Here is a 25,388-nt window from a genome sequence, read left to right on the forward strand (position 1 = left end):
TAGGAGCCAAGGTACCCTAGCATTTGATCCTAGTACTCGAATGTCCGGCTCATGCATAGGACACATGACCCCAGCCTATTTTTTTCTTACTATTCCATTGTTTCCCAAACTACTTTTATTACTTTTCTGGTGCTTGTGGTTTCCATGTGCTGCTAAATCATATGCGTTCCAGTCAAATGGTAGTATAACTGTTAGTAGTAGGAGGGGATTTAAAGCTGTAGGATCTGTTTTGCAACATTTTTCTCCACTTTCTTCCCCCCTCCCATGTCTTTCTCTTCCTCCTCTTTTTGTTCCATGCTCTTTCCTCACACTGGTATTTATGGTATTTGTGGGCAGGAAACCCATCACCAAAAATGACATCATGACCTCCCCACCGTTGTCTTTCTCCTCCTCTGTGGGTTGTTTTTTTTTGGTTAGCATTTTTGACTGCCCACCTATGGGCACCTGTGCACAGCTGCACAGCTGTGAATAACCACACAATTTATTTTTAAACCTCCATTCCTGCTCAGTATCGAAGGTGGACTTAAAAAATAATTTTAAAAAGCAAACAATACTGTATTCATTAGTGGTGCCTCACACACAAAAGAGGCACTAGTGTAGATCCTACTTAGTACAGCACCTGGGTACCTTTCTGTGTGCATTTCTGTGTCCCAAGTAAACTCTTCAGGAGCTTTGAGAGGAAGATGGTGGTGTGTGGGTGGGGTGGGGTGGGGGGCCTTGGGTAAGCCATCTGGATTCTTGGCCATTTTGTGAGCAGTGACATCACTGTTAACATTTACACTTCCAGAATAAGATGCAGATCTTAGCACCCATATTTTTTATTTTATGTGTTCATGTCAAATTTAAGCTACCAATATGTAGAATGTATGATGGAATGTAGTTCATAACTGGGTCACATTTTCATATGTATTCTTTGATTTTGGGTATCATAAAGAAATGGAAGATGATCAAGCTAAAAGGAGTAGCACTTTTTCAGAGCAACGAAAAGGGAAGGGGGTGAAACAGAGTCCCACAAGTTTCTAATGTGCTAAAGAGCTGGCCCTCAGAAGCTTGTAAACTGATGATAAACGTATTGTTGATGCTGCAGTTATATGATAGGACATAGTAATTGAATGGCTAAAGATGCTGGCAAGTACAAAGTTTGGATACCATCTGAGCAATTATTGTTAGTCATTTTGGGACTATGTCCTGTCATATAATGGCAGCATCAATAATATGCGAATGATCCTTTTCATTATTTGTAGGCTTTCAGGGGCAGCTCCATGGCATATTATATGCATGTGGAGATCATGGTTATACCTTCCATTTTCATTGCTCCACGTAAGTGTTAATTCTTTTGCCTTGGTCATCTGCTATACATCTGTAATACCTGAAATCAAAGGAATACATTAAGATGTGATGAGGAAGTATGAATTCATTTCCTATTCAGTAAATATCCAACGCATACGTGTACAGGGGCAGGGGTGTCTGGTTGTATCTGGAGGCTAGTATGAACAGGGAGCTATGTATGGCTATTCTCTGCTTGCAGGAGGGGGCAAGGTATGCTATTCTAGGACCTAGGGAAAAAGGGTACCTGCCTCTTCCAGAAATACTTCCTATCTTCCTGGCTGTATGTTTGAGCCCTGAACAGGGAGCATGAGAAAGCTGAGAGACAATTTCTCCTCCCTAATTGGACCAGATAATTGTTTAGCAATTCAGGGAGCAGCAACAGTATTTCTTGTGAAATGGAAGACAGTCAGGCCAGGACTCAAGCAGTAGTATTTCACAGACAGAACTCAGGCAGTTTCTACCTCTCAGGCAATAGTCTCCCACTGGTGGATTAGCACCTTTCAGGTGAGTCACAGCAGTGCCGCCTTCACCACCATTTTGTTTTATAGAGAGGATGGGTTCCACCATTTTACTGCTGGGCTCCACCTCTTGAATGCATGGGCTCTTGAAATTGGGTCCTCTTGTTGTAAGTTGGGGTTCCATATGGGTCCCAGCTCTTGACTAGTTGAAGACCATTGCTTTAGTGGACTGGAAGAGAGACACTTCCATGAAGTTGGAAGGGAGGGCAATTCCAATGAACAGTTTTCCTCCCCACTCCTACGTCAGTATCCAGTTGCCTCAGATATCCTAGATGGCTGCAGTAGTGTCAACATCATGACTTCATGGCCCCCAATAGCAAATGAATTCGGGGCGACATCACTGAAGGCATGAAGTGGTGTGGGAAAGGAAGTGCATCGGCTTTTTGTTTAGACAACCATGTCAACGGTCACTGTTTTGCTGCAGCTTTATTGGCTTGCCAAGCAGCATGACTAAATAGGAAACAGCAGCCTTGATTGCCTTGGCAGTGAGAGGGCATAGTCCTTCTCTCCCTCACAAACAATTTTGTCTTTCCAGTCGCTGAAAAGATGAGCAATGGAGGGGCATGAGAATGCTTGCAATTTATTTTTTTGGCGTTCAACCTGGCTCTGTGCAGTATGAAAGCAGCATGTGCCCCTTGTTGTGTCTCTGTGTTAGGCCTGGCAGTACCTGGGAACAACACAAGCGGAGAATGAGCAGGAGCTTGCAGCAATCAGCGCACTCAGGCGGTGAGTAGCCTGCCTGGTGTAGTCACACGTTGGGCTTATCAAGGGTTGCGGAGGAGCAGCGACTGGGTACTTTTTCCCTGTCCCAGCATGGAGTCTGAGCCAACTGACTAGCAATGCTGGTATACTGCAGGTTAAAGACTGACTTCTCTGTGATGCCTTTGGCTTAAAGGTGAACCTTCAGTTCACCTCAGATCTGAAGCAAAGCTCTACGTATCTTTAACTGCTTGAAACAGAGCATGGTCTCTCTCGTTCCCTTTCGCTCTCTCTGGTGGATCTACTACAAACCTGCAGTTGTCTGGGGGATCGCCACTTTATTTTGTGTCGGAAGTCTTGAAATTAAGATCTCCACCCTGTATATTTGATCTACCAGCTGGGGAGGGACTGCATTCCAAGAGAGACACTGGACCCTTTCCACCAGCAAGTCTACTCATGAGTCTGCTGCTCTTTGCAAGGTGAAGGTTTTGGGGTGAGGAGAGACAAGAAGTTTGTCCCCCTTCCTCCCTGAGGTTACCCCAAGCGTCTCCCTTGGGTTTTGAGCGATAGGCTTTTGCCTCTCTTTGTAGGTGCCTGGAGCTGCAGCCTGGAAACCTCACTGCACTCATGGCTTTGGCAGTCAGTTTCACCAACGAGTCACTGCAGAAGCAGGCCTGTGAAACCCTCCGTGACTGGTTGCGGCACACACCAGCCTATGCTTCCTTGGTGGTGAAGGAGGCTGACGGGGACGGCCCTGGCCCAGGTCTCGGGCCTTCCAAGCGCATCCTGGGATCCCTATTAACTGAGTGAGTCTGGGAAAGGACAGTAATTGGGAAAATGTGTGTCTGTGTGTGGGGGTGGGGGGGGGGGACTCCAGTTGGGGTAGCCCTTCATTTCTGTGTGCATCCCTTTGTTCTTTCCTCCCCCAGCTCCCTCTTTGTTGAAGTGAAGGAGCTGTTCTTGGCTGCAGTGCGCAGCAACACCTCTGCCGTGGACCCTGACGTGCAGTGTGGCCTGGGGGTTCTCTTCAACCTGAGTGGCGAGTATGAGAAGGCCGTGGATTGTTTCACTGCTGCGCTGAGCGCACACCCGAATGTAAGGAGCAAGCAGGGCTGAGAGAGGGGGAAAGAGGGGTGGGATATTAAAGCAAAGTTTGTGAAGTAGGACCTTGTTCTCACTGAGGGTGGTGAGCCTGTGTCAGGGCTGCACCACTTCAGACTGCTGGTGGTGGTTGCATGACTGAATGCTCGTCCATACAAAAAATAAATCCCTACACATATAAAATTAGCATGTCAGGTGGAAGGGTTCTGGCTTAGCCTTCTCTTTGACATTCTAGTTTTCCATGTGCAAGGATTCTCTCCTGCCCCTCCCCTCCACCCTGCCAAGATTAGGCCATAGTATTTTCATCATCTGACAGCAGTACAACAATGACTCATGAGAGTGGCTGCTCAAATCTGCCCAGAGAGAAATGTTATCTTAGAAACATTTGTATTTGAGGGCTTTAACCAAGGGCTTATTCACAGGATTTTGCAAAGCATTCGCTAACCAATATCTTGTTGTGTTAACTCCCCTTGCAAACTCCATCTCCAGCTCCTTCTTGGCCATGCCAGTGTTCTTTGGGGAGGGATGGGTTGTTGTGTTTTTTGTGATATGGAGGTGGTGTACTGAGCCATGCAAGACCCCACCAGCAATCCGAAGTGGTACACTCCAGGCACAGGTTTATTTTTATTTAATAAAGATGTACTGAGTTTTTCTATGGTGACCATATCCAAAGAGGCTGACTCATGTTTTGGATTTTTATACCGTAAAAGCAAAAATGTCAAACATTAAAATCATAATTAGATATAAAAAGAAATTCCTATTATAGACTAATGGACTAGATTGCAGCATAAGATCAGACATCAAAGTAACACAGTCAGAACAACCATTGCTGACATTCAAAGCCACTTTGGACATACGTGTCTTTTTAATGCCTGCCTAAATGCAGGAAGGAAGGGAGTCCAGCAGATCTCCCAAGGGTGGCATTCACCATCGAAAGGCCCTGATTCTCAAGCGTACCCATCGCATCTCTCTAACCTTAAGCAAAGGCAGGTTCAAAAAGGGGAAAAGCACTTCTGAAGGTACCCAGATCCTAGGCCCTTTAGGGCATTAAAGCGACAAACACCAACACTTTATATTGGGCTGAGAAACAAAAACGGAGCCAGTGAAGTTGGCATAAGAACTGTGTTGTGCAATCTGAATGCAGGGCTCTAATCAAGACTCTGGCAACTGCATTTTAGACCCACTGAAGTTTGTGGATTGTCTTCAAAGGCAGCCCCTGGTAGAGAGTATTACAGCAATCTAATCTGGATGGGATTTGGGCATAGGTGATCCTGGCCCAGATTTGATTTCTTCAGGAAAGGCTGCAGCTGATGAACTAGCTGAAGCTAATAAAAAGTGCTCCTGGGTACTGCTGATACCTGCCTATCCAGGAGCAGGAGCAGATCCAGGAGCTCCCCAGGTGCGTAACCTGGTCCTCGGTGGGAGTGCAACTCCAGCTAGGACAAATTGTGCAGCTGCCCCCGTCTGCAGAATCACCGATCTAATGCAGATTACGTTTCAGCTTGTTCACCCTGGTCTAATTTTGTACTGGTGCCAGGCAGTTGGTTAGGAACCCCACGCCACCCTGGGACTAGCAGATAGAATCAAGAGGTAGAGCTGTGAGTCACTGGCATACTGGGGACACTTCAGCCGAAACCTCTGAATACTCCCCCCCCCACACACACACACACGGTTTCATGTAGGCCTGGGAGGTAAGATAGCCTCCAAGGCACCATGCAAGTCAAAGGCCAGGGGGTGCAGCAGCAGTCTCCCAGCCCCATCTTCTGAGATTGATCCTTGAGGAATGAATGGCACCACCACAAAACAGCGTGTCACAACCTCTTTCCAGAAAGATGCTGTGGTCAATGGGTAGTGAGTGCCACTGAGAGGTCCAGGAGAGCCAACAGGGCTGCATTCCTCCATCAGCAGATCATCCCACAGGGCAACCATCTCAGTCAGAACTAGGTGAAGGGGTCTAGTAATACTGAGCATTTATATAGCACTTCTGCTATATCTGAAGTGCTTTTCCTACATTTCCTCAGTCAGTCTCTACAGCAACGCTGTCAGGTAGGTAAGTATTTTCTCCCCCCCCCCCCCGCCCATTGCTGATGGGGGACTTGAAGCTGAGAGAGGAGTGTCTTGTCTAAGACCCCACCTAATATGCTTGTGACAGAGATGAGGGCTTTCCCAACTGAGAGCTCACACTCTTGGCCTCTGTGCTACCCCAATACTGTTGAGCCTTATAAAATCAAGGGGAAGCGGAAACACGAGGAGGAGACTTGGGAAGCTTGAGAAGAAGAGCGTGTCCTTGTGTGGGTCGGGGGGTCCCTGTGAAGCTTAGAGTTGTTCCACAAAGCCTGACTGCCTGGCGCTCTCTCCTAGGATCATCTCCTCTGGAACAAGCTGGGAGCCACCTTGGCCAATGGAAACAGGAGTGAGGAAGCAGTGGCGGCTTACAGGCGGGCGCTGGAACTGCAGCCAGGCTACATCCGCTCCCGCTACAACCTAGGCATTAGCTGCATCAACCTGGGGGCCCACAGGTGAGTTGGGACTTCAAGGAATAGGAAGGGAAGAGGAAAGGCAGGTTGCCTCTATCCCTGGCTATTGACCAAGCACGAGGTTCAATTCTCAACCCTTTTTTTGATTTGGCGAAACCATCATGAGGTGGTGTGGCCTGTGCTTGTGAATGCTGAACCATCTGTTGAGGACTGAGGCTCACCCCCCCCCCCTCCGTTTTGGATTATAGATAGAGCCAGGCAGTTGTAAACGATGCTCCCCTGTGTGTATCGGCAAGTATGGAAGCATTCCCAAGAGGAGTTGTCATAGAAGAAGCTGACTAGTGGTGCCTTTAACCATGTCACCATCATCTTGAAGTGGTCACATTCACTGATCCTGTGGAGCACTTCCTAGAGGCCTTGTACATTCCTCACTTGAATGCCTTTTCTACCCTGGATTCAATGCGTTAATCTTGGTAAAGAGGGAGCAGTGTGGGTGTGTCTTTGTTTCAGAACCTCGTCTGCAGCTTACACATGCCCTATTTTCTAATAATGTTTCATAATGCCCAGGAGCATCTTAAATTAGTGATGCTTCCATGCAGATGAGCTAGGATCTGTTGACCATGATTCCTCTCCTGCAGCGGGGAGTAGAGCCATGAAGCCACAAATACATTGTCCTAGTACAGCAGGGGTCTCTAAACCCTCTAGGCCCATGGGCACAGTCGGAAAGTTGAGACACTGTCACAGGCACAACCACCAAATGGGTGCCATGGGATCATGGCCTGTCACAAACAACAAGTAATTTGCCCAAGAAACTGAGTACAAGACAAGGGGTTGTGGCTGAGCCCCCCAAACCTGGTGAGGCTGAGAGACAATCCACCTCTTGTTAGAGATCCATCCGCCTCTCTCTCACTCACTCATTCCTGCCCTCATCTATATCCCCCACTGTCCTTCCTTTCTAAGCCTGCAGTTAGATGAATAAGTCCCATTGAACCCAGTTGAACTTACTTCTGACTAGACCTATATAGGACTGCTCTGTTCATATCCAATTTTACACACACACCCTCCCTTTCCAGTCGCAAAAGGAAAGAAATGGTTCTTCTTGTTTCTCCCCACAACTCTTCCTCAGGCTTGGCTACTCCCATTTCTTTCAGCCCCTTCCCAACGCTGCTGGCATCTTCGTTGCTGTCAAAGCCACTGTCCAGGAAGGAGTGGGGGGGAGGGTGGCCAGAGAAACAGTGAGGAAAGAGGACTTGGGGGGGCAAGGGTTCAGGGAAAAGGCTGGGAGAGGCAGAGGAACAGCGGGGGGCAGAGGCTGGGGTGGGCTGAAAGAAAGGGAAATGCTCAGCAGTGGGGGAGGGCAGTAGAGGCAGCAGGAAGAAGCTTTCCTTAAAGCGAGTCTACTTTGCTGAAAGAGCAGCAGAGAGTGACCTCCCCGCTGCTTCTACATTACTGAAGGCTATCCTGGTTGATCAGAGGCTGCAGAGCAGAGTTTCTATTGGGCTGTGCTGTTGCTACAGCAGTAGCAAGGTGGGTGGGAGCCCAAGCAACTCAGTGAAGCAAGCCAGATGCTTGCAGTGGGGAGCAGAGCGGAGAGCTGTGCAGACACTGGGGTGTATCTCTGCGGGTGCATTGTGACCTGCAGGCACCGCAGTGGGTATCCCAGCAGTACAGTTTTATAGCTTCAGGTCTGTTGTGTCTGAGAGGCAGAGGTGTGTTAGGGTGGAAGCCTTGGAACCGTTGCCTTCACCTCACTGCGTTTGGAGCGCAACTTATTCATGTGCTGTTCTCTGCCTTCCTCACCTTGTACTTCTGTCTTGACAGAGAGGCTGTGGAGCACTTCCTAGAGGCCTTGTACATGCAGCAGAAAAGCCGAGGCCCACGAGGCCAGCAGGGTGCCATGTCTGACAACATCTGGAGCACCCTCCGTATGGCGCTGTCCATGCTCGGCCAGAGTGATCTCTATGGGGCGGCTGATGCTCGCGACCTTCCCACCCTTCTACAGGCATTTGGCATCCAGCAGTGACTCCTGGATGGGCTCCCCTGCGAGTGCAGGATGAGCCCTCACCAACACTGATCTCTTCTTTCTCCTCCCTGCAAACACACCGACACCTCAGGCAGCCTCTTGTTTCTTCCCCTCAAATCGTCCCAGAGAGGTAAACATACATAAATTTTTTTCGGTCTCCTCTTTGGTCTAGGGCAGGTCACTTGCTCACATTTCGTGCTGGATCTACTACTTTAGAATTAACTTCCTGTAACCTCTGTTACATCCAGGAACAACAATTAACTGGTTGTGTGCCTCCCTTAGTCTGCTAGATTTGTTGACTACGGGGGACACAAATCCTTTGAGTAGGAAAGTGTTTGCTTTGCCCTGCACTAATGTCCACTGGGCAAAACTCTAAAATGGCAAACAAACTGCTCCTAAAGCCCTGAGCTATAGCCTACAAGAAAAAACCCCTCTGGGCATAGAGGAAGGAAACTAGATCTGTGTGCTAAATGGCAGAGATTGAGTAGTAGTGACCTCGGTACATCTTTTTACATGGTAATTCTATTTAAAAGTCCTTTTCAAAGAGTTGGATTGTGATGTGGAATTTTGGGCTTTCGCTTTCAAAGGTGCTGCTGACATTAAACATACAACACAAAGTGACTGAAAATATCTCATTGAGCACCAGCATAGCATATACTCTACAATGTTTGTTTCTCCACTCAAAGAGGTGGGGGAAGGAGTAGCTCTCCTGCTCTGTACTTAAGAATGCTTCTGGGGTGGAGGGCAGAATTGGGATTTAACTGAAGCACCTCAAATGTGCAGGGCAGAACTTATGTCTTAATTATCCTTCTGCAATTTTGTTCTTGTAAAATAAAAGGGAACTGGTTATCTTTGTGCATATGATTCTCCCCCTTCTGTGTAATTGGCTCTTTATCTGTATATGATTTTTTTGTTGGGAAAATGTTTTTAAATTGTAAAGTATTTTGTATAATAGAGACTAAAAGAATTAAAGCTGCCAAATTAAGCTGTCTGCTGTTCAATTTGTGCATGACTATTTTCTAGTCAGCATCCTCCCCATCCTTATAGCTGCATATATTTGACAACCCATAATAGGATACTCCCCCTTTCTTGATATTAAAAGTCCTACTCTGTGCACAAAATAGGTTCTTCCTGCCACTAATGTCCTCCAGCTGCCATTTCTAAATAAAAAGTTGCTATTTTGACTTTATTTTTGGAGCGAAGCAGTAGCTTTGCATATGTGTCTCTGCTCTTGTTCGTTAAATTCTATTTTTAACAAGCTGCCATCTTGCAAAGTAATATAGATAAAATCTAATCTTGTTGGATCTGGCAGCTCAGTCTTTACAAGGTTAGCTGAATTTTATAGGTTCTTCAGCAAAAGTCTGCTCCAAAAGTAAGCAGAGGTTTTTACTTGAAAACAACAACAAAACTTCAGATCGTGTTTAATGTCTGTGTGGTTTGCTCTTAATTTTCTGATTCAGGTAGCAGATGAAACTAAACTATGATTGGGAAGTAGATGGTCGTGCTTAGCATTTATATAGTGCTTTTGAGTACTCAAAATGCGTCTTCAGTAATCCGGACGCCAAGGCCAGTATCGCGTCCCCATGCTGCAGATGGTGAAGATGTGTGTTACTGAGGCAGAAAGAACAGCCACTTGTGCCAGAGGCCAGCTAGGGGGTCCGCAGCTGAGGTGAGATGCAAGCCTATCAGTTCAGGAACTTACTTGTTAATTGCCTTAAATGGCTCAGTTCTTCTAGACATTTTCTGCTGAACATTACTCTGTGAGTTCTCATTAAAAAGGGGATGAAGTCAAAGACAAGATTGCTATATAGGAGATTTTTCTTGGGGTGCGTCAAAGTAACATTTGGGATGCCTCATGCTTTTGCTTTCCTCCCATCTGCAGCATCTGCCAGAATTTTCTCTTCGTCACCACTGTTAAAAGGTACAGGAACATGCTCTTCCTTGCAAATGGTCACCCGTGCAGTGGCAGCTTAAAGGCTAGCTCAGTAATCTGATGTGGGTTCTTGGAAGGTTTGATCCTCAGCGCTAGTTCTTTTAGCAGTGAAGATCATACACTGAGACGGCTGCAAAATATCTGGAATTGCTTGTATTCAAGTGATTTTTCAAAATCCTTCATTCTGGAAGACTAAGGGTATGTGTGGAAACGCTGCTGCTGAAATTCGTATGCACATGTTCAACGGACAAGAGGCTTGTCCTCCTTTGCACTTGGTCAACCTCCATTTTTAAATTGCCCTTCCCTACGTTCAGCATGACATGCAGAGATTTTAAGCAAATAAAACTTTTCCCTTCCCTTTATCTTTCTGGCAGGAAAATCTTCAGCTTCTAAATGTCTCCATGTTAGCCTGATGTAAAAAGCAAAGGAAAAGGGCCACAAACAAGTTGGCAACTGTAATGGGACAGGGGAGAGGTTGGCTTTGGTAGCTACACTGGAACTATCCAGAGCCTGAAGTCCAAGGAGCGGCATTGGGGTCCTGAGCATGTTTGTATTTTGCTCAGATTTTAGGAGAGTGGGGAGAGATTTAAGTTGTGTGTAGGAGAAGTTAGAGCATGTCAGGTTCATTCTTGCCAGAGTTCACAAGGTCCAAGCTCATGTAAGTGGTGCTATAATTAGGGATGTCGGAGAAATCTGTCTGGGGGCTGAAGCTCGTTGAACTTTAATCAGATCACCCCCCTGGACTTTGGCTCACTTTCCCAAGAGCTGACTCGACTTGATCTGCGTTGAGTTGGGCCAGTTTGCAGATTTTGTGTTTTTATTTGCACAAAAAGCAATTTGCATAATTTGCGCAAATTCCATTGGTAATTTCCAGGAGTTGCACATGCAGATTGCACAAACCCCTTTTTATGCAAGTTAAAAAACCCAAATAAGTTCCCAGATTTTGGGAAGAAACCCGCAAATGCAAGCCGAGTCAGGGTACCAGGGAAATCTGGCCCTTTCTGGGGCCCTCCGGATTTCCCGGTGACAGACATCCCTATAGTGGCAGACAGTGAACCCATCTTGGCATCACTGGGTCAGTGAGCTACATCTGTGCTCTTGTCTCTGCCACAGCAAGTAGCTTCTTGGCAGGGCTTGACTTGTGCCTGGTTTAAACACAGATGGATTAAGTTGTAGAGCTGAGAGATTGTACAATGAGGTGCAGTTGATGTCTCTCATTTTTAATGTTCCCCATATAAAATATTCCTTCTAAGCAGAGCATTAGCATATTGGGAAGAAAGGTTCGTGCCCAGCCTGCTCCTGAAATGCTTATTTTCTATTTGCAGGGAGCATGTTAAGTTTTCCAAAAAAAATTTCCCCAAAGTAAAGCCCGGTCTACCACCTTAGGTGAGAGGCTAAGTCCGCATAGGGTGGCCACTTGTGAACTGCCAAAAAAAGAGATAAAAGACACCTATTTCCATAAGCTAATTATATGTATAGATGCAAATTTGGAACTGTTGTGATTTATATAGGAAGACAGTACATCTCACCATCATGTGGAAGACTGTGACCAGGTAAGCTGTGTGCCTTGTTCAGTCTTCTGTCCAGGTGCTGTTGATGGGCAGTGTCAAGGCCCAGCTCTTCCTTTGGATAGTTCTTTACTGAGCTTGGACTAGGCAGCCCTTCAAATAAAGAACTGCCCTCTGTAAAAGAGGACACCTGGCCACCTTAATTCTTTGCCTGTGTTGAGCAAGTCTGTGTTGAGCACTGTCACTGTGGCTTCTGAGTTTCCTTTGTCACTCTTCTTTGTGGCAAATTATTATTAGTCAAGCTGTGACATCATTGCATCGCAAATGTTCTCTGCTCAAGCTTGTTCCCTGCCAAGAACAGGGAAGCTTGCAACATAACATCAGTGTCATACATTTTATAGTACTGAACACAACAGAGAGAGATGGGGCTACTAATTTTGGAGGAAACCACATGTGTTCCATAACTTGCTGTCGTTCAGTCAGTCGTGTCCGACTCTTCGTGACCCCATGGACCATAGCACGCCAGGCCTTCCTGTCCTGCGCTCTCTCCCCAAGTGTGCTCAAGTCCATATTCATTGCATCGGTGATGCTATCTAGCCATCTCATCCTCTGCCGTCCCCTTCTCCTTTTGCCTTCAGTCTTTCCCAGCATCAGGGTCTTTTCCAGAGAGTTTTCTCTTCGCATTAGGTGGCCAAAATATTTGAGCTTCAGCTTCAGCATCTGTCCTTCCAATGAGCAGTCAGGGTTGATTTCCTTTAGGATTGACTGATTTGACCTCCTTTGCAGTCCAGGGGACTCGAAAGAGTCTTCTCCAGCACCACAGTTCAAAAGCATCAATTCTTCGGTGCTCAGTCCAGCTCTCACAGCCAACACGTTACTACTGGGCAAACCATAGCTTTGATTATGCGGACCTTTGTCGGCAAGGTGATGTCTCTGCTTCTTACTATGCTGTCTAGGTTTGCCATAACAACTACTTCAGCTTTAATCAAAACATTAGAATGTAAAGGCACGGCAGTTGCCTGAGCTGTGCCAGTGACTGTATATGGCCTTTTTCATGCTTCTGCCATGCTCAGCTCGTAGCACAACAACCTGCCTCCTGGAGAGGCAAGTCTTATTTCCTCCTTTGCTGTCTGGCTGTGCATGAGCCGAGCAGACACAAAATTCAGGGTTTTCCAGTTTGTTCCACGGACAAACAGTGCTTTTTGTAAATGGCCTTCTTGCCTTTGATCTTTAAGACGTCTAACGCAGCCAGTTCTCCCACCCCTGCCCCCAGTGTGATGAGGCTCACAATGGCCTTGATGGCTGAGGTATGCTAATCCACTGTATAACATCATTCCCCGCACATAGAAAAGCGCGGGCTTGCAGCGCTTGTCCTTATCAAGAAACCCACAGTCCAAGAACTGCTTTTAAAATAAAATCCTATCCTTATGCTAACGGGAATTGGATTACCAACTAAAGTCTTAGAATTACATATACGTGATGGAATATTAATCTGTACTGTAATTGGTCACACGTTTATCTATGGTAATTCTACTGGTGCGTAAAACTAGGCTCTTGGTAGTTCTCATACTCATTCCCCGCTCCGGCCAGGCATACTAGCTACACAATAAACTTACTCTTCTGCTTTCACTATTCTGTATTGTCTCTTGCTGTGGGGGGATTCCGGGTGTCTGGGACCCATGAGTGGGAATTGGGACGATTCTAGTGACTGGTAGCTTTTAGGAATTCCTATTATTGCAGATAGGGGTGCTCCTGGCATTCTAACAAGTGTAGCATAGTGTTTGTCATAGGATTGCAGGCAAAGAGATGGACAACACAGAAAGCCCCAGGTTCAAATTTCTCTTCTTCCTTAGAGAAGCCACTATTCACTCTGCATACAGGCTGGCAATATTTACTGACTTATTTTACAGAAATGGTGTAAGGACTACGAATATGTGATGTGAACGCTGAGAAAGCGCTATATAAATGCCAAGTATTTTTAAAGGAGTTTTCCTTCAAACTTTGAATAGAACTTCCTTTTAAGAACATCCATAATTTTAAGGTTTCTTCAATATTCTAATATGAGAGTTTGTATTGAATCTCGTCTATAGCTTCATGACCCACATCTAGGACAACCTTTAGCCCTTTCAAGGCTAAGTTCATAACTACTGGGTAACTGAATGATTCTGTTTTGAAGGGTTTGCAAGCAAGGACTACATAAAAGCAGGCAGGCTTGAAACACTGCAACTGACCCTCTTTTACTGAAGCGCCAAAAAGACACACATTATCATCTGAAAACACCTCACAAACAGCTGCAAAGCACAGAAGGCAACTGTACTTCCCAGCTGAAGCCAAGATGCTCAACCACACATTATAAATATTGGAAGCAATACAAATGTTAAAGATAATTGTAGTATACAAGAATAGAGTTAACACTCCCTTTAAACAAGCTTAAGTGAAGCTTTCTGCATTCTCTTAACGCTGGCAGGCCTGGCATCGGCACTTAGCCATGGGCCCCAGAAGGTCCTACTGTGGCTGGCACTGGCCTCTCTACGTATTTTAATTTTTTTGTGGCCACCGCCATCTTACTTTCACCAGAATGTTCACCATCTTAATTATGCTTATCAAGCAGAGGAATTAAACTTCCTGGCAAGGCCAACTTTTCCCTTTTTTTCGGAGGTTTAAGAATAGGGACACTTCTGCATAACTTCATGGTATGTGCATGTGTGCGTCTGCCAGCGGTGGAAGCATGGAGGATGTACACTGTAAAAAGAGTGAACTGAAGGCATGTCTTCCTAGGCATATACCTCATGCTGGCTGTTTTCCTTTGTACATAACACAGTAGGGTGAGGGTGCACCTGCTTCATGGTTTTTAATGGGGGGGGGGATGCACATCCCTAGTCCACAGCTTCCGCCTGTCCCTACTAGTCCACACTGCAAGGTGTGAAGTCTGTGGAACTGGAGCTGGGCTCTGAGCTCAGCAATACAAGGCGTCATCTTTTACAAAAGATTTGTTCTGTTTGCTTCACTGACTTGCAACATTCTGTAAAACGTTGAACAAAGAGCATGCGAAATAGCTAGTTGTCAGCCTGCACCCTTGTTCACTGCACCTTTATAACAACTTCATACAAGGTAGTGAGGTTTTTTACACTTATTAAGGGCTAATTAGCCAGGACATTTTAACAAGATATGGCTTAACAAAGCATGGCTTTGATTAACCATTTTTTCCTTCAATTTTCCAACAACATTTTTAAAAGTAGAAAATAGTTTTCTTATTTATCAAGCACATAAGAAAAGCCCTGCTTAAATCAGTCCGAAGGCCCACCTGGGCCTGCTTTCCCTAATCTGGTGCCCTCCAGATGTTTTCGTCTACAACTCCCAACATTCCTGACCATTGGCTGTGCTGGCTGGAATTGATGGGAGTTGAAGTCCAAAACATCCAGAGGGCACCAGTTTGGAGAAGGCCACTAGCCTGTTTCTAACTCTTGCTAGCCCAGGAAACCCACAAACTACATGAAAACAACTCCGGTCCTCTGCTGTTTGTCCTCCAGCGACTGCTATTCAGAGGTACACTGCCTCTGATCCTGGCTGCTCCCTGTAGCTATCAGAGGTAATGGCTTGTAAGACTTATCCTCCATGAATGTGTCTGACCCCCTTTTAAAGTCGTCTATGCCAGTGGCCATCACCATATCTTATGGTAGCAAACTCTGTATGTTAAGTATGAGCTGTGTGAAGAATTCCCTTTTGTCTGTCCTGAATCCATTGCTAATCAATTCTTTTGGGTGACCCTGAGCGCTAGTGTTATGGGAGATGGGCAACAATATCTGTTATCCACTTCTCCCCACATGAGCCATAGCTGAATAGGGTGTTCCTCCAAGGTCATCTTTTCTCTAAAGTAAAACCACCTATTTTAGAAGCATTGTGCACAGACAATGGATGTTAAATCTGAAATTTCAAAATGGTATCCTGACATGGGACAGAAATGTAAGAAAGGCTGGGTTTTCATAGGGCAGAGGTCCCCTTTCCCAGCCCAGTTTTCAGGGCTAGTGCCAGGTTTGAGGAGAGTCCAGAGCCACATTGGAGACCCCTCCTGCATGAGCTTACCAGAGGGTGTTGGGGTGGGTTGCAGCAAGCAGTGGCAAGGATGGATGGTGGCACATGGCCAGGTGCTCTGGAGAGAAGCACGAAGGTGGCTGAAGTTGTCACCATCTTAATTTGGTTCAGTGGCATGTGATAAAACTGTACTGCAGCTCAACTGCGTGATGGCAAAAGCAAACAGAAGTTAGGTGAGCCTCATGCTAAATGCATGATGGAGAGAGTGTATGACCTCTTCACCATGAATTGGACCCAGCCTGCATTCATTCAGCCCATTTTATAACCAAATGAATTTGGTAAGCTGGTTTTGCCCTACTGGTGTCTCCTTCTTTCTTACATCAGAAGAAAGTCCTTCTCAGAGTTCAGTGCTAGTGGCATTCTACAAACTGGGAACACTAGATTTGAACACAACATGGTTTTTGGAAAAGCCAGCAGCTTTTTCAGTGAATGATTGTACATAAATACAAACAAGTTAACCTCAAATGATAACCCACTGAAGTTCCCAGCAGATAAAAGTATATACTCCTTTCCAGTGTATATGCAATACTGTACACTGTCAGGGCCCTTCCAGTACAAAACTGTTACTATAATGAAGTCTGGTGAAGAAGTGAAGTATTAGTACAAGAATTAAATATAGGGGGAGTAGGCTCAATGCTATGACTTTAACCTCAATATGAGGCATAAGATTTGGATGATCTAGGTCTAGTACATGCTTGATGGGCAGGAGAGTCCACTGTTCTAGGATTTCTAACAAACTGATGGAAAAAGAACATATACTTGTGACAATACTGTCATTACATAACAAATTGGTATGTTGACCACTTGGGTACTAATGTTTTCACACTGCATTGAAAGTTGCCAGCTTGGGACTAAACTAGATATGATGGGCGGGTGGGATTTGATTGGATATCCCACCATCGTTTTCTTTGCACAAAAGCTGTCGTTGCTGAGGCTGGTAGATTGGATCAGGGCCATGTGGCTTGTGGGTTTAACACCTTCTCCCCATGGCATTTCCCCAACCTAAATCCACTCTAATCCCTATTAGTTACAGAAGTGAAAAATAGCAGGCACATGTATAATATGTGCCCCAGCTAACAGCAGCTTTGAGGAGGGGACTGAGGAAATAGCATGGGGGGAGGGGAGCGGCAGTACACTCCCAGCCCTGTGGCCTTGATCCAATCCCCGCACAGGTGTTTTAAATCAAAGAGAAAGGTATCGACATCTAGTTATGGATCCCCCACAACTTGCATTTGTCATGGGTCACAACTCAACTTGTGGGTTAAATGCAACTACATGTCTAACATCATGGCTTTAGAACTATAGATGGTGCAACCTGAGGATATTAAGTTCCAAAGCACTGAAGCACATTCCGTAAAAAGCCCATAAAAACAGAGATGTCCATCCTTCAGCCAAAACAGCTGATGCCCTTCAGCAGCTGCCTGGAACTTAAGTAAGGGGTCTAGTAAGGCTGCACCCACTCCAGGCTAGGTGCAGCAAAGCTAGGTGCAGACACACCATCCTCCTCCTCCTCAGGACTCAGAACCCAAATGACTAGAGCACTGCCATTTATCAGGCACAGGTTTGCAGAGCTATGAGTTCCCCTTTGCATCTCTCAGTGGAAATAAAATGTAGTTTTCCACTCTTTATGTGCAGCACTTCCTAGGCTAGTGATGACTTTCTCCCCATGGCATTTCCCCAACTTATATATGATGAATTTCATGCACACTTCATAGGATGATGTAAAATGGTTCAGAAATTCTGGAGAAATAAATATGCCTTTCATGCTCTGCAAACACTTGGAAATCATTTTGTTTTAATTTTTTTATTTTCTCTCTTCGGTTAAATAGCCAGGAATTCATAGTTCTCAGCTGTGGCAACTTCTGCTATCTGTACGATATATTTTGGAACTCCAGCAAGTGCAGACATTGGGGAGACAGAGGTCTATGAGCTTCATTCCAACTCATACCGCCCATGGCAAAAAGTAACATTGGGCACACCTATCATTTACTAGTCCCTTCTTTTAATTCTTCCCAAAATCACAGAATAAGATTTACACATCTGTACCTTTTCCTCTATCCTGGCTCGTTCTTAAGAACCCAGGGTTTAAAAAAACCTCTTGGGGGGGTTGTTGTGTGTGAACCGAGCCACTGTTTTAACTACCTGGACACATGATTTCTTATGCCTCCTCTCCTTGAGATGCTACAAGAAAACTTAGGTTGTGTAGCAGCAAAAGGTTTGATCTTTCCTTGAAGCGATCTTGGGGATGTTTCGCTCCACTTTTCAGGGCTGGTCTTTTCCCCCTTCTCCTCCCTTAACATTTATTTGCTGATTTATTTATGCCTGAAAATATCTTGGAGTGATCATATAAGTGCTGTGGGTTTGAGAGGAGTTAACACAGCACAGTTTAAGTTGTAGAGTGAAATGTTAGCCATGTGAAGGACAAAAGCCACAACAGCAGAGATACAATGAACGAGGCCTAAATTAAGTAACAAGCTCATCTCACTGACCTCTCTATATATTCCCCAGGAGTGCAAACTGTCCTTCCTTGTTAACTACAAAGTGAGCCAGCCCTAGGCGCTCTAACTGTTACAAATGTCTGGGTGAACAGTGCCTCTGTGTAACGTTGTGATGTCTCTCAAGCTCATAGTACATTATTCTTCATATATGAGACATCTAGAATAGCATCAATTGGCCTATGTTATTATGTAAATACAAGGAGCAATATGTATCATTTGTTTATATACATTACAAGTTTAGGGCACTGGTTGAACTTTATTTAATACGTTTCCATGGGAATTGGAGAATGGCATTTCTCCAAGTCAAATGGCATGTCCTGTTTTGTGTAAAGCAGCAAGTTTTCCTTGTTGTAAAATGGCTAAGCAGTTTTACATATAAAGGGGAACTATTATACATTATGAAGAAAAGGGATAAAATACATCAATGTAAAAGCAGAACATATTATTGGAACTGCTCAGACATATTCACTAACCAGCAAGTTGGTGGCTTGGACCACTATAGTGGAATGGCAGTAACAAAAACAATTCTGTTAAAACCCAGCTGGAAAAGATCATAGAATCATAGAATTGTAGGGTTGGAAGGGGCCTTTAAGACCATCTAGTCCAACCCCCTGCTCCATGCAGGAATCCATGTCAGAGCATCTCTGACAGATGGCTGTCCAGCCTTGTCTTGAATGAACTTTCCTAGTCCTTCCAAAGGTTTTCTTCTCATATCTTCCAACTCAACACAAAGTTTCACTAAAACGATCACTAGACATGCTTCTGAAACTTTTCCCTCAACTTTCCTTTGGAGGCCAGTCTACCCTGCTGATTCTGAGTCAGAAGTCCTTTTCTCCATTCAGGAAAAGCAGGGGGAATTGGTTCCTCTTTCTTTGATTATGAATGGATGGCATTCTCTATGATGGTGTCACTGCCTACAAAATCCCGCAAGTATGCAGCTGGCAAGGGAGGTTGCTCTTCTAACTTTTGTCCTTCTTGCTTGGTTTCTGCCATTACTGTTTCCTGGGGGTTGGAGTCTTGACTTGAAGGTGTCTGGAAATTGGGCTCAATACCTAGAGGTTCGCTGGACTGCAGAGGAAGTAGGGCCTTGTGCCGCATGAGACTATCATCACTGTTTTGGGCTTCCAAGGAGTTCCTGTGCTTTGCGTTTCTGTTGGCTACTGCATTTTTCTGATGCTCCTCGAAGCTCAGTGATAAGGTGACAGTTCCACCACCAAAACTCACTTTTTGCTTGCATCCATGCTGTTGCTGTTGCTCTGTAGGAGTTGGCAGTGAAAAGGGATCTTCGTGGTTGCTTTTGCTACTAATAGATGAGGATGGGGTAGAGCCTGTGGAGCCTCCAAGACTGTTGGACCTCTTGCGAGACACATTGCTGCGTCGCAGGGTAGCCCTGGCTGCCACCTTAAAGGCATGTGCAGCAGTACTACAGCGCACCTCCTCAATGGTGTTGCGTGAGGGCTTAAAGAGGATGATGTAGACCTTGTTGAAGAAGATGCAAGCTAGGAGGCCAAAGCTGGCAGCTAGTATGGCAATCACCTCCACAGCTGAGACAAACTTGCCATATGTGCTAGCATAGGCTGGAATAAAAGAGATCCAGACAATGAAGAAAATTAGCATGCTGAAGGTGATGAATTTGGCCTCATTGAAGTTCTCAGGCAGTTTGCGGGATTTGAAAGCAAAGAAGAAGCAGATAGCAGCCAGAAGGCAAGTGTAGCCAATCAGGAAGCCCAGTGCCATCAAGGAGCCCTCATTGCAGGTGATAAAGATGATCTCATCCTCCAGCTCATGATTCCGCAAGCTAGAAGGGGGAGCTGTATAGAGCCAGATGACACAGATGACTATCTGCACAAAAGTGCACAGGAAGACCAGGAGGAACTGGAGGTTAAGACCCCACCACTTGCGATGCAGGCTTGTAGGTATCTTGGCCTCAAAGACCAGCAGGACACGGTTGGTCTTCACTAGAATGCAGGAGATGCAGAGGACAAAGCTGATACCGAAGGCTGGCTGCCGCAAGCGGCAATTCCAATCCTGAGGCTCACCAATGAAGAAAAGGGAGCTGGAGAAGCAGCACAGCAAGGAAAAGAGGAGGAGGTAAGAGAGTTCACGGTTTGTGGCCTTGACGATGGGTGTGTTGCGAAATCTGGTAAAGACACCCAGGACAAATGAGGTTAGGAAGATGCCTAGTACAGCAAAAAGAGTGAGAGCAATCCCAAATGGCTCTGTCCAAGACAAAAATTCTATTTGCTTAGGAATGCAGAATGTGTGGTTTTCATTGGACCAGAAGTTTTCAGCGCACTTCTCACAAGCACTGGCATCTACAAAAGACAAGACATGTGATTAAAAAAAGATGTCTGAACATGAACAGCAATGTGCTGCATCTCCTCCATGAGGCCATAGGGGTAATCAACATACAAGATTCTGGCTGAACAAAAAGAACACTTCCATGGTTGCACTCGTCCTTCCTCATTCCCACCTGTATGGAGCTAAATTTTGGTCTCGCATTTCCAGGCCAGCATATGCCTGAACCGTGCTCTCCTACTCCAGCCATGCTTGGGCGGTTTGGGGGCATTTGCAGCTCTCATGCCTCTATGTGCCCCAAGCAGGTTTTGACCGGCTCTTCACAACTTCATCTATGTGTGTCCTTTTATCATCTCAGCCTTCCTTACTGCTGTTGGAATGAAGCCACCCTGTGACTCCTGGATCCTGACCCCCGGCCACCTCCCTCTCCCAACGACTGATGTGATGGAGGGCCACAAATCTTTATCAGCAAGCTTATCATGTGTACTTTGTCATTCATACTGCACTCGGGGACCCGGGGACTGGTTCTAGCTAATAAGAGGAAACCCTCTTCTTTTATTAATTGTTCCCCTTCCTTACTTGGAACCACAAATGTGGAGTTGGAATTCCAACCAGCTGCAAGACAGTTCCTGGCTTTCTCAATGAAGTAGTCATCCCGTGTCTAAAAAAAATTCTCCTCCCTCCCCATAGTTAACTAGATGTTAGGGAGAAGGGTTCTAAGTAGAATTCTACCTGACAGGCTAGTTTTCTGTCTGTAGGATTCTCTTTTTCAGGGGGAGGATTTCATCATGCAAGTCCTCACCCACACTCTGGAGGTGTACACCCCAGAAAACAGGCTACCACTCAGTGAGAACTAGGCCTGCAGGAGTAGGCATTGCAAACAAAATGTCCAAGAGCTGTGATGTACTGTAGTTTCTGCTACTACAAACAAGCCTTTCTTTCCTATATTGTTTCTGTGTAATGTGGAATTAATGAACTTCCCTCAAGGAGGCAACTCGATTCTCTCAGAGGCTGAATTTCTATTCTGTGACAAAACTGAGAACAAACCTCTGTAAACATTCAATGGCTCAGGGGTGACATCAGTATGAAGCAATTTCCCAAAACATGTTCATTGTGGTCCCCTATCAGTAGGGAATCTCAAAGCGTGATTTCTCACCCCATCTCGGGAAATGTCTCTGAGCAGAAGAGAGCACAGCTTTTTCTCCTCAGCACTAGACCATACCTGTCTCATCACTGATCTCCCCATCGGTGCATTCTACGCATTCAAAACAACATGTGGGCTCTCCCTCAATAATGCCTTTCCTTGTGCCTGGCAGGCAGTCTCTGCTGCAATTAGAGAACGGCACCTGAAGGAATAAAAACAATCTCATTAAATCCAGGGGGCATGATCATCAGGCACACGGGCAGAGTATTAAATCCTAGATACAGGTGCTCAGGTCTAGTTCTTATCTGGTAGTGATCCTCCTCCAGCAGTGGCGGAGTGACCACATACCCCTCCGATCCGCTGAGCATGGCATGTAATGTGTGAGTCAAGGCGCTCCAGGCAATGCCAGGCCCCTCTGCTGCTAGACGCCAGTGTCTTTGGGACTGGTGGTCCCTCTTCTTTGCACAGGGGGAGAAGGCAGGTGGTAGCTAGGACAGCTGCTCTTTCCTGCCATGGCCGGTCGCTCATCTGCCCAAATGGGCAAGTGAGCAGCCATGGTGACTAGGAGCAGCAGCGGCCAGAGGGGGGGCAGACAAGTGTGCAGTGGCTGCTTTTTGCATCTGTTGCCACCAGCTTGCTTGCCTGGGCAAGTGAGTGGGGGGCTACAGGAATGGCAAGGAGGAGCTGCTGCCGCCGCCACTTCCTCTGTGTGGTAGATGTCAGGAGGAATTGCTGCTGACACAGGTGGTGGTATAGTGTCAATGAGGGAGCCCCATCAAAGGGGGCTCAGTCCTTACCACTAGTCCGGACATCCCTAACCTTTTTGGGCCAGTGGGCAAATTAGGAATTTTCAGACTGTGCTGTGAGCACCATCATAAAATGGCTGTTCTCTCTCTCTCTCTCTCTCTCTCTCTCTGTGTGTGTGTGTGTGTGTGTGTGTGAGAGAGAGAGAGAGAGAGAGAGAGAGGACACGCCTGTTCACAAAATGGCTGTCATGGTGGGCATGGCCAGTCTCAAAAAACCCATTTCACAGAAGGCAAAATAGTGGAGCTGAAATACAAGTAACTTGCCCCAGAATCTGAGTACAAGACAGGCTTGGGGTTGTTCTCCTCCAACAATTGCCCTGCCACTCTGCCCACTCACCCCTATCACCTTGCTATCTCCACAATTGCCCCCCCCCATTGCCCATGGTCACTATTTTAGAGGCCCTAGCACTAGCCAAAGAGAACGGGCTGGTGGTGGTGGCTGCTGCTCCTTAGAAAAGGTGGGTCAGGGATGGTCCCTTCTGGGACACTGAGAAGCTGCCTCAAAAAATGGGAGACAAATCACATTGATCAGGCTTATGCACACCAGGGGCCCTGAGTGGAGAAGGGGGAGAAAGGAAGTGTGTGCGCTCTCTCCTCTGCTATATGAGGTGTATCGCCACCGGGTAAGACCTTAAAGTCCCAACTCATTTCAGTGATGAAATGCAAGGATGTTGTTTATGTGAATTTGGGGTTAGAATAATGGTGTATATGCATACTATCTGTCAACATCTAATAGTGGCAAGTAATTATTTCTACTGCTAGTGGCAAGAACATTCCACAGTGATATAGCTCTCAAAGACAGTATCAGGTTGACATATTCAACATGCTACACTTATGTTGTGTTAGAGAGTGAACACATTTAAAATCTATGGTGTGCACCATTCTAGTAATCCTTGCTGTAGTTTTGCAGGGAACTGACACATTAACAGCAGATCTTGCACGTATGCTGAACAGCCACAAGATGGAGGCAGAAGTCAAAATTGCTGACTTTTGAATGGGTGGTCTAGTCGGTGACAGTTCTTAGCATCTGAAAATCCCATAAAGGTTTTTCCTTTCAAATGCTGTGAAAATCTGTCAATCATGCATAACAAAACTTAAGTACGATCCAGGGCAATCCTATGGTCCCTGAGACAGCGTCCCAGGGGCCATAAGGTAAATCAGAACTCTTTGCCCTTGGAGGAGGAGAGCCAATCTCTTTCCCTGTCCTTGTGGAAAGATCCATGCCTCTCACCTCTCCAAGAGGGGGTAAAGGTGGAGGATGGTGGGCATGGCATGGGTGGAGCAGGGGAGGCTCTCCCAGCCCCCAGCTACACCCTGAACACAGGGAACGTTTAAACCAGCCCAGGAGCTAGTCTAAATCATTCACCTGCCGTTGCTCACAATGGGAGGGAAATGGTAAGAAAAAAAATGGAGGAAAAGCACCAAACACCACCACTCCTTGCTGATTTCCACCATGCTGGCAGGAACTCAGCGGGCCTTTGGAAATGTCGGACGCTCCAACACAAACATACGATTGTGCCTTTAATTAGCTAATAAATAACAAGGAAACAACAACGTGTGTGTGTGTGTTCCTTTGAAAGCACTGCTGAGACTGAGAGGGAGGAAGGGCACAGAGTCTAACAAGCTTAAAAGGCACAGCTACAAGCTTCATTTGTCTCCTTATGTTTCTCTGTTGATCCCAATAAATAAAATGTGTAAGCCTACCAATATTTTACAATGCATTTGAAAATAACAAGTTACTGAGAGTCCAGAAACTTACCATCAAGTCTAAAATGTGTCATTTCCAAACATAATTATTTCATATTTTGAATTGTTGGGCAAAATACTTGGTTTGCTATCACCATGTTGAAAATGGCTGTTTTGAAAGGTCCTACAGAAAAGCCAAATGGGTTGGAACTTGGAAGGCATTCTTCCACCAGGCACAGGAGACCAATGAAAAGGAGCTGGGCTAGAAAGGCACACAAAAGGACCTCATGGGAGGGGCCTCAGGCAGATAGAAGTCACAAAATTGCCCTACTGGCCTCCAGTAGACTCAATCCCATCAGGATGAATGGGATTGAGGTGGGAATCCTACTCCCACTGAACACAGGCAGGCTTACTCTTGAGTAAACATACACAGGTTTGTACTGCATGACACTCATACAACCGCAAACTGTACAGCATTCAAAATGGCAATAGAAGCACTAGCCAGCCAGAACAAATTGGGTTTGGAATACTGGGAAAATACGATTTTCCTGACATGAGTACTAACATCTTGTTGGAGTGCAATGTCTGAAAAGAACAGAAAGTCATGATGAAGAAGAATCATCATGCTCCAGCAGCATGATCCTTGGATGGCCGTGTCTGAGTCAGAGGGATAGCAGCAGTCACAAACTGGTTGTGTCATTAAAAATGGCTGTATCTAATAGAGCAATTTAGAAAGGACAGTTTTTTTCTCCGAAGTCCATGTGAAAATTATGAAATGTCTGAGCTGGAATGTATAGAAGATGTTAGTTCTAACTTTAAAAACAAATAGGCCTGTTTAAGCAACAGCTTTGATCTTCATGAAGTGTACTGAGAAAAACTGTGTCCACAAATTCTCCAGAGGCAATTGGAAATCTAATTCTGGTGACCAGCAGGGAGAGCATCCAGTACACTTCACCACAAGAGTCATAATTTGCCCCCTCCCCCAAAAAAGCCACCAGCAACGTGAAGAGACAGAGAGTGCTTCTTTCAAAGTGGTGCCGGCTTGCATCCTGCAGTGGGATGCAGCATCAGTGTGATAGGCTGGAGAGCAGGAGTTGCTAGAAACACACATGCACACGCACACGCTTGCCTGCTGCTCCTCCACTACAAACAGGGGCGGTGTCAAGAGTACACATGACTGGGTACCTGCCAAGGACCCACACCCTAGGAGGGCCCCACTGATCAGACCCTGGATTTGTTTCTTCTCTCCATCATTGCAACCTACTTGTTCACCTGC

General features: G+C 45.9%; 2 protein-coding genes across 12 annotated transcripts in view; one reads left to right on the forward strand and one right to left on the reverse strand.

The window, feature by feature from the left end:
* Nucleotides 1-9,937, forward strand: part of PEX5 (peroxisomal biogenesis factor 5) — a 41,340-nt gene extending 31,403 nt beyond the window's left edge. For all 11 annotated transcript variants that reach the window (XM_084835239.1, XM_084835243.1, XM_084835246.1 and 8 more), the window contains 5 exons: nt 2,503-2,573; nt 3,137-3,352; nt 3,476-3,641; nt 6,009-6,166; nt 7,946-9,937. In XM_084835239.1, the coding sequence (XP_084691365.1) occupies nt 2,503-2,573; nt 3,137-3,352; nt 3,476-3,641; nt 6,009-6,166; nt 7,946-8,147 (813 nt within the window). In that variant the 3' untranslated portion in view covers nt 8,148-9,937. The remainder of the gene's footprint in view (nt 1-2,502; nt 2,574-3,136; nt 3,353-3,475; nt 3,642-6,008; nt 6,167-7,945) is intronic.
* Nucleotides 9,938-18,391: 8,454 nt separating this feature from the next.
* Nucleotides 18,392-25,388, reverse strand: part of CASR (calcium sensing receptor) — an 87,377-nt gene continuing 80,380 nt past the window's right edge. Inside the window, exons 5-6 of the mRNA XM_084835250.1 lie at nt 21,699-21,822; nt 18,392-20,493 (exon numbers count right to left, since the gene is read on the reverse strand). Of these exons, the coding sequence (XP_084691376.1) occupies nt 19,055-20,493; nt 21,699-21,822 (1,563 nt within the window). The 3' untranslated portion in view covers nt 18,392-19,054. The remainder of the gene's footprint in view (nt 20,494-21,698; nt 21,823-25,388) is intronic.

Source organism: Heloderma suspectum, chromosome 2 (genome assembly GCF_057233095.1).
Source record: "Heloderma suspectum isolate Gila_16-S chromosome 2, 16-S_ref, whole genome shotgun sequence".
NCBI lineage: Eukaryota > Metazoa > Chordata > Lepidosauria > Squamata > Helodermatidae > Heloderma > Heloderma suspectum.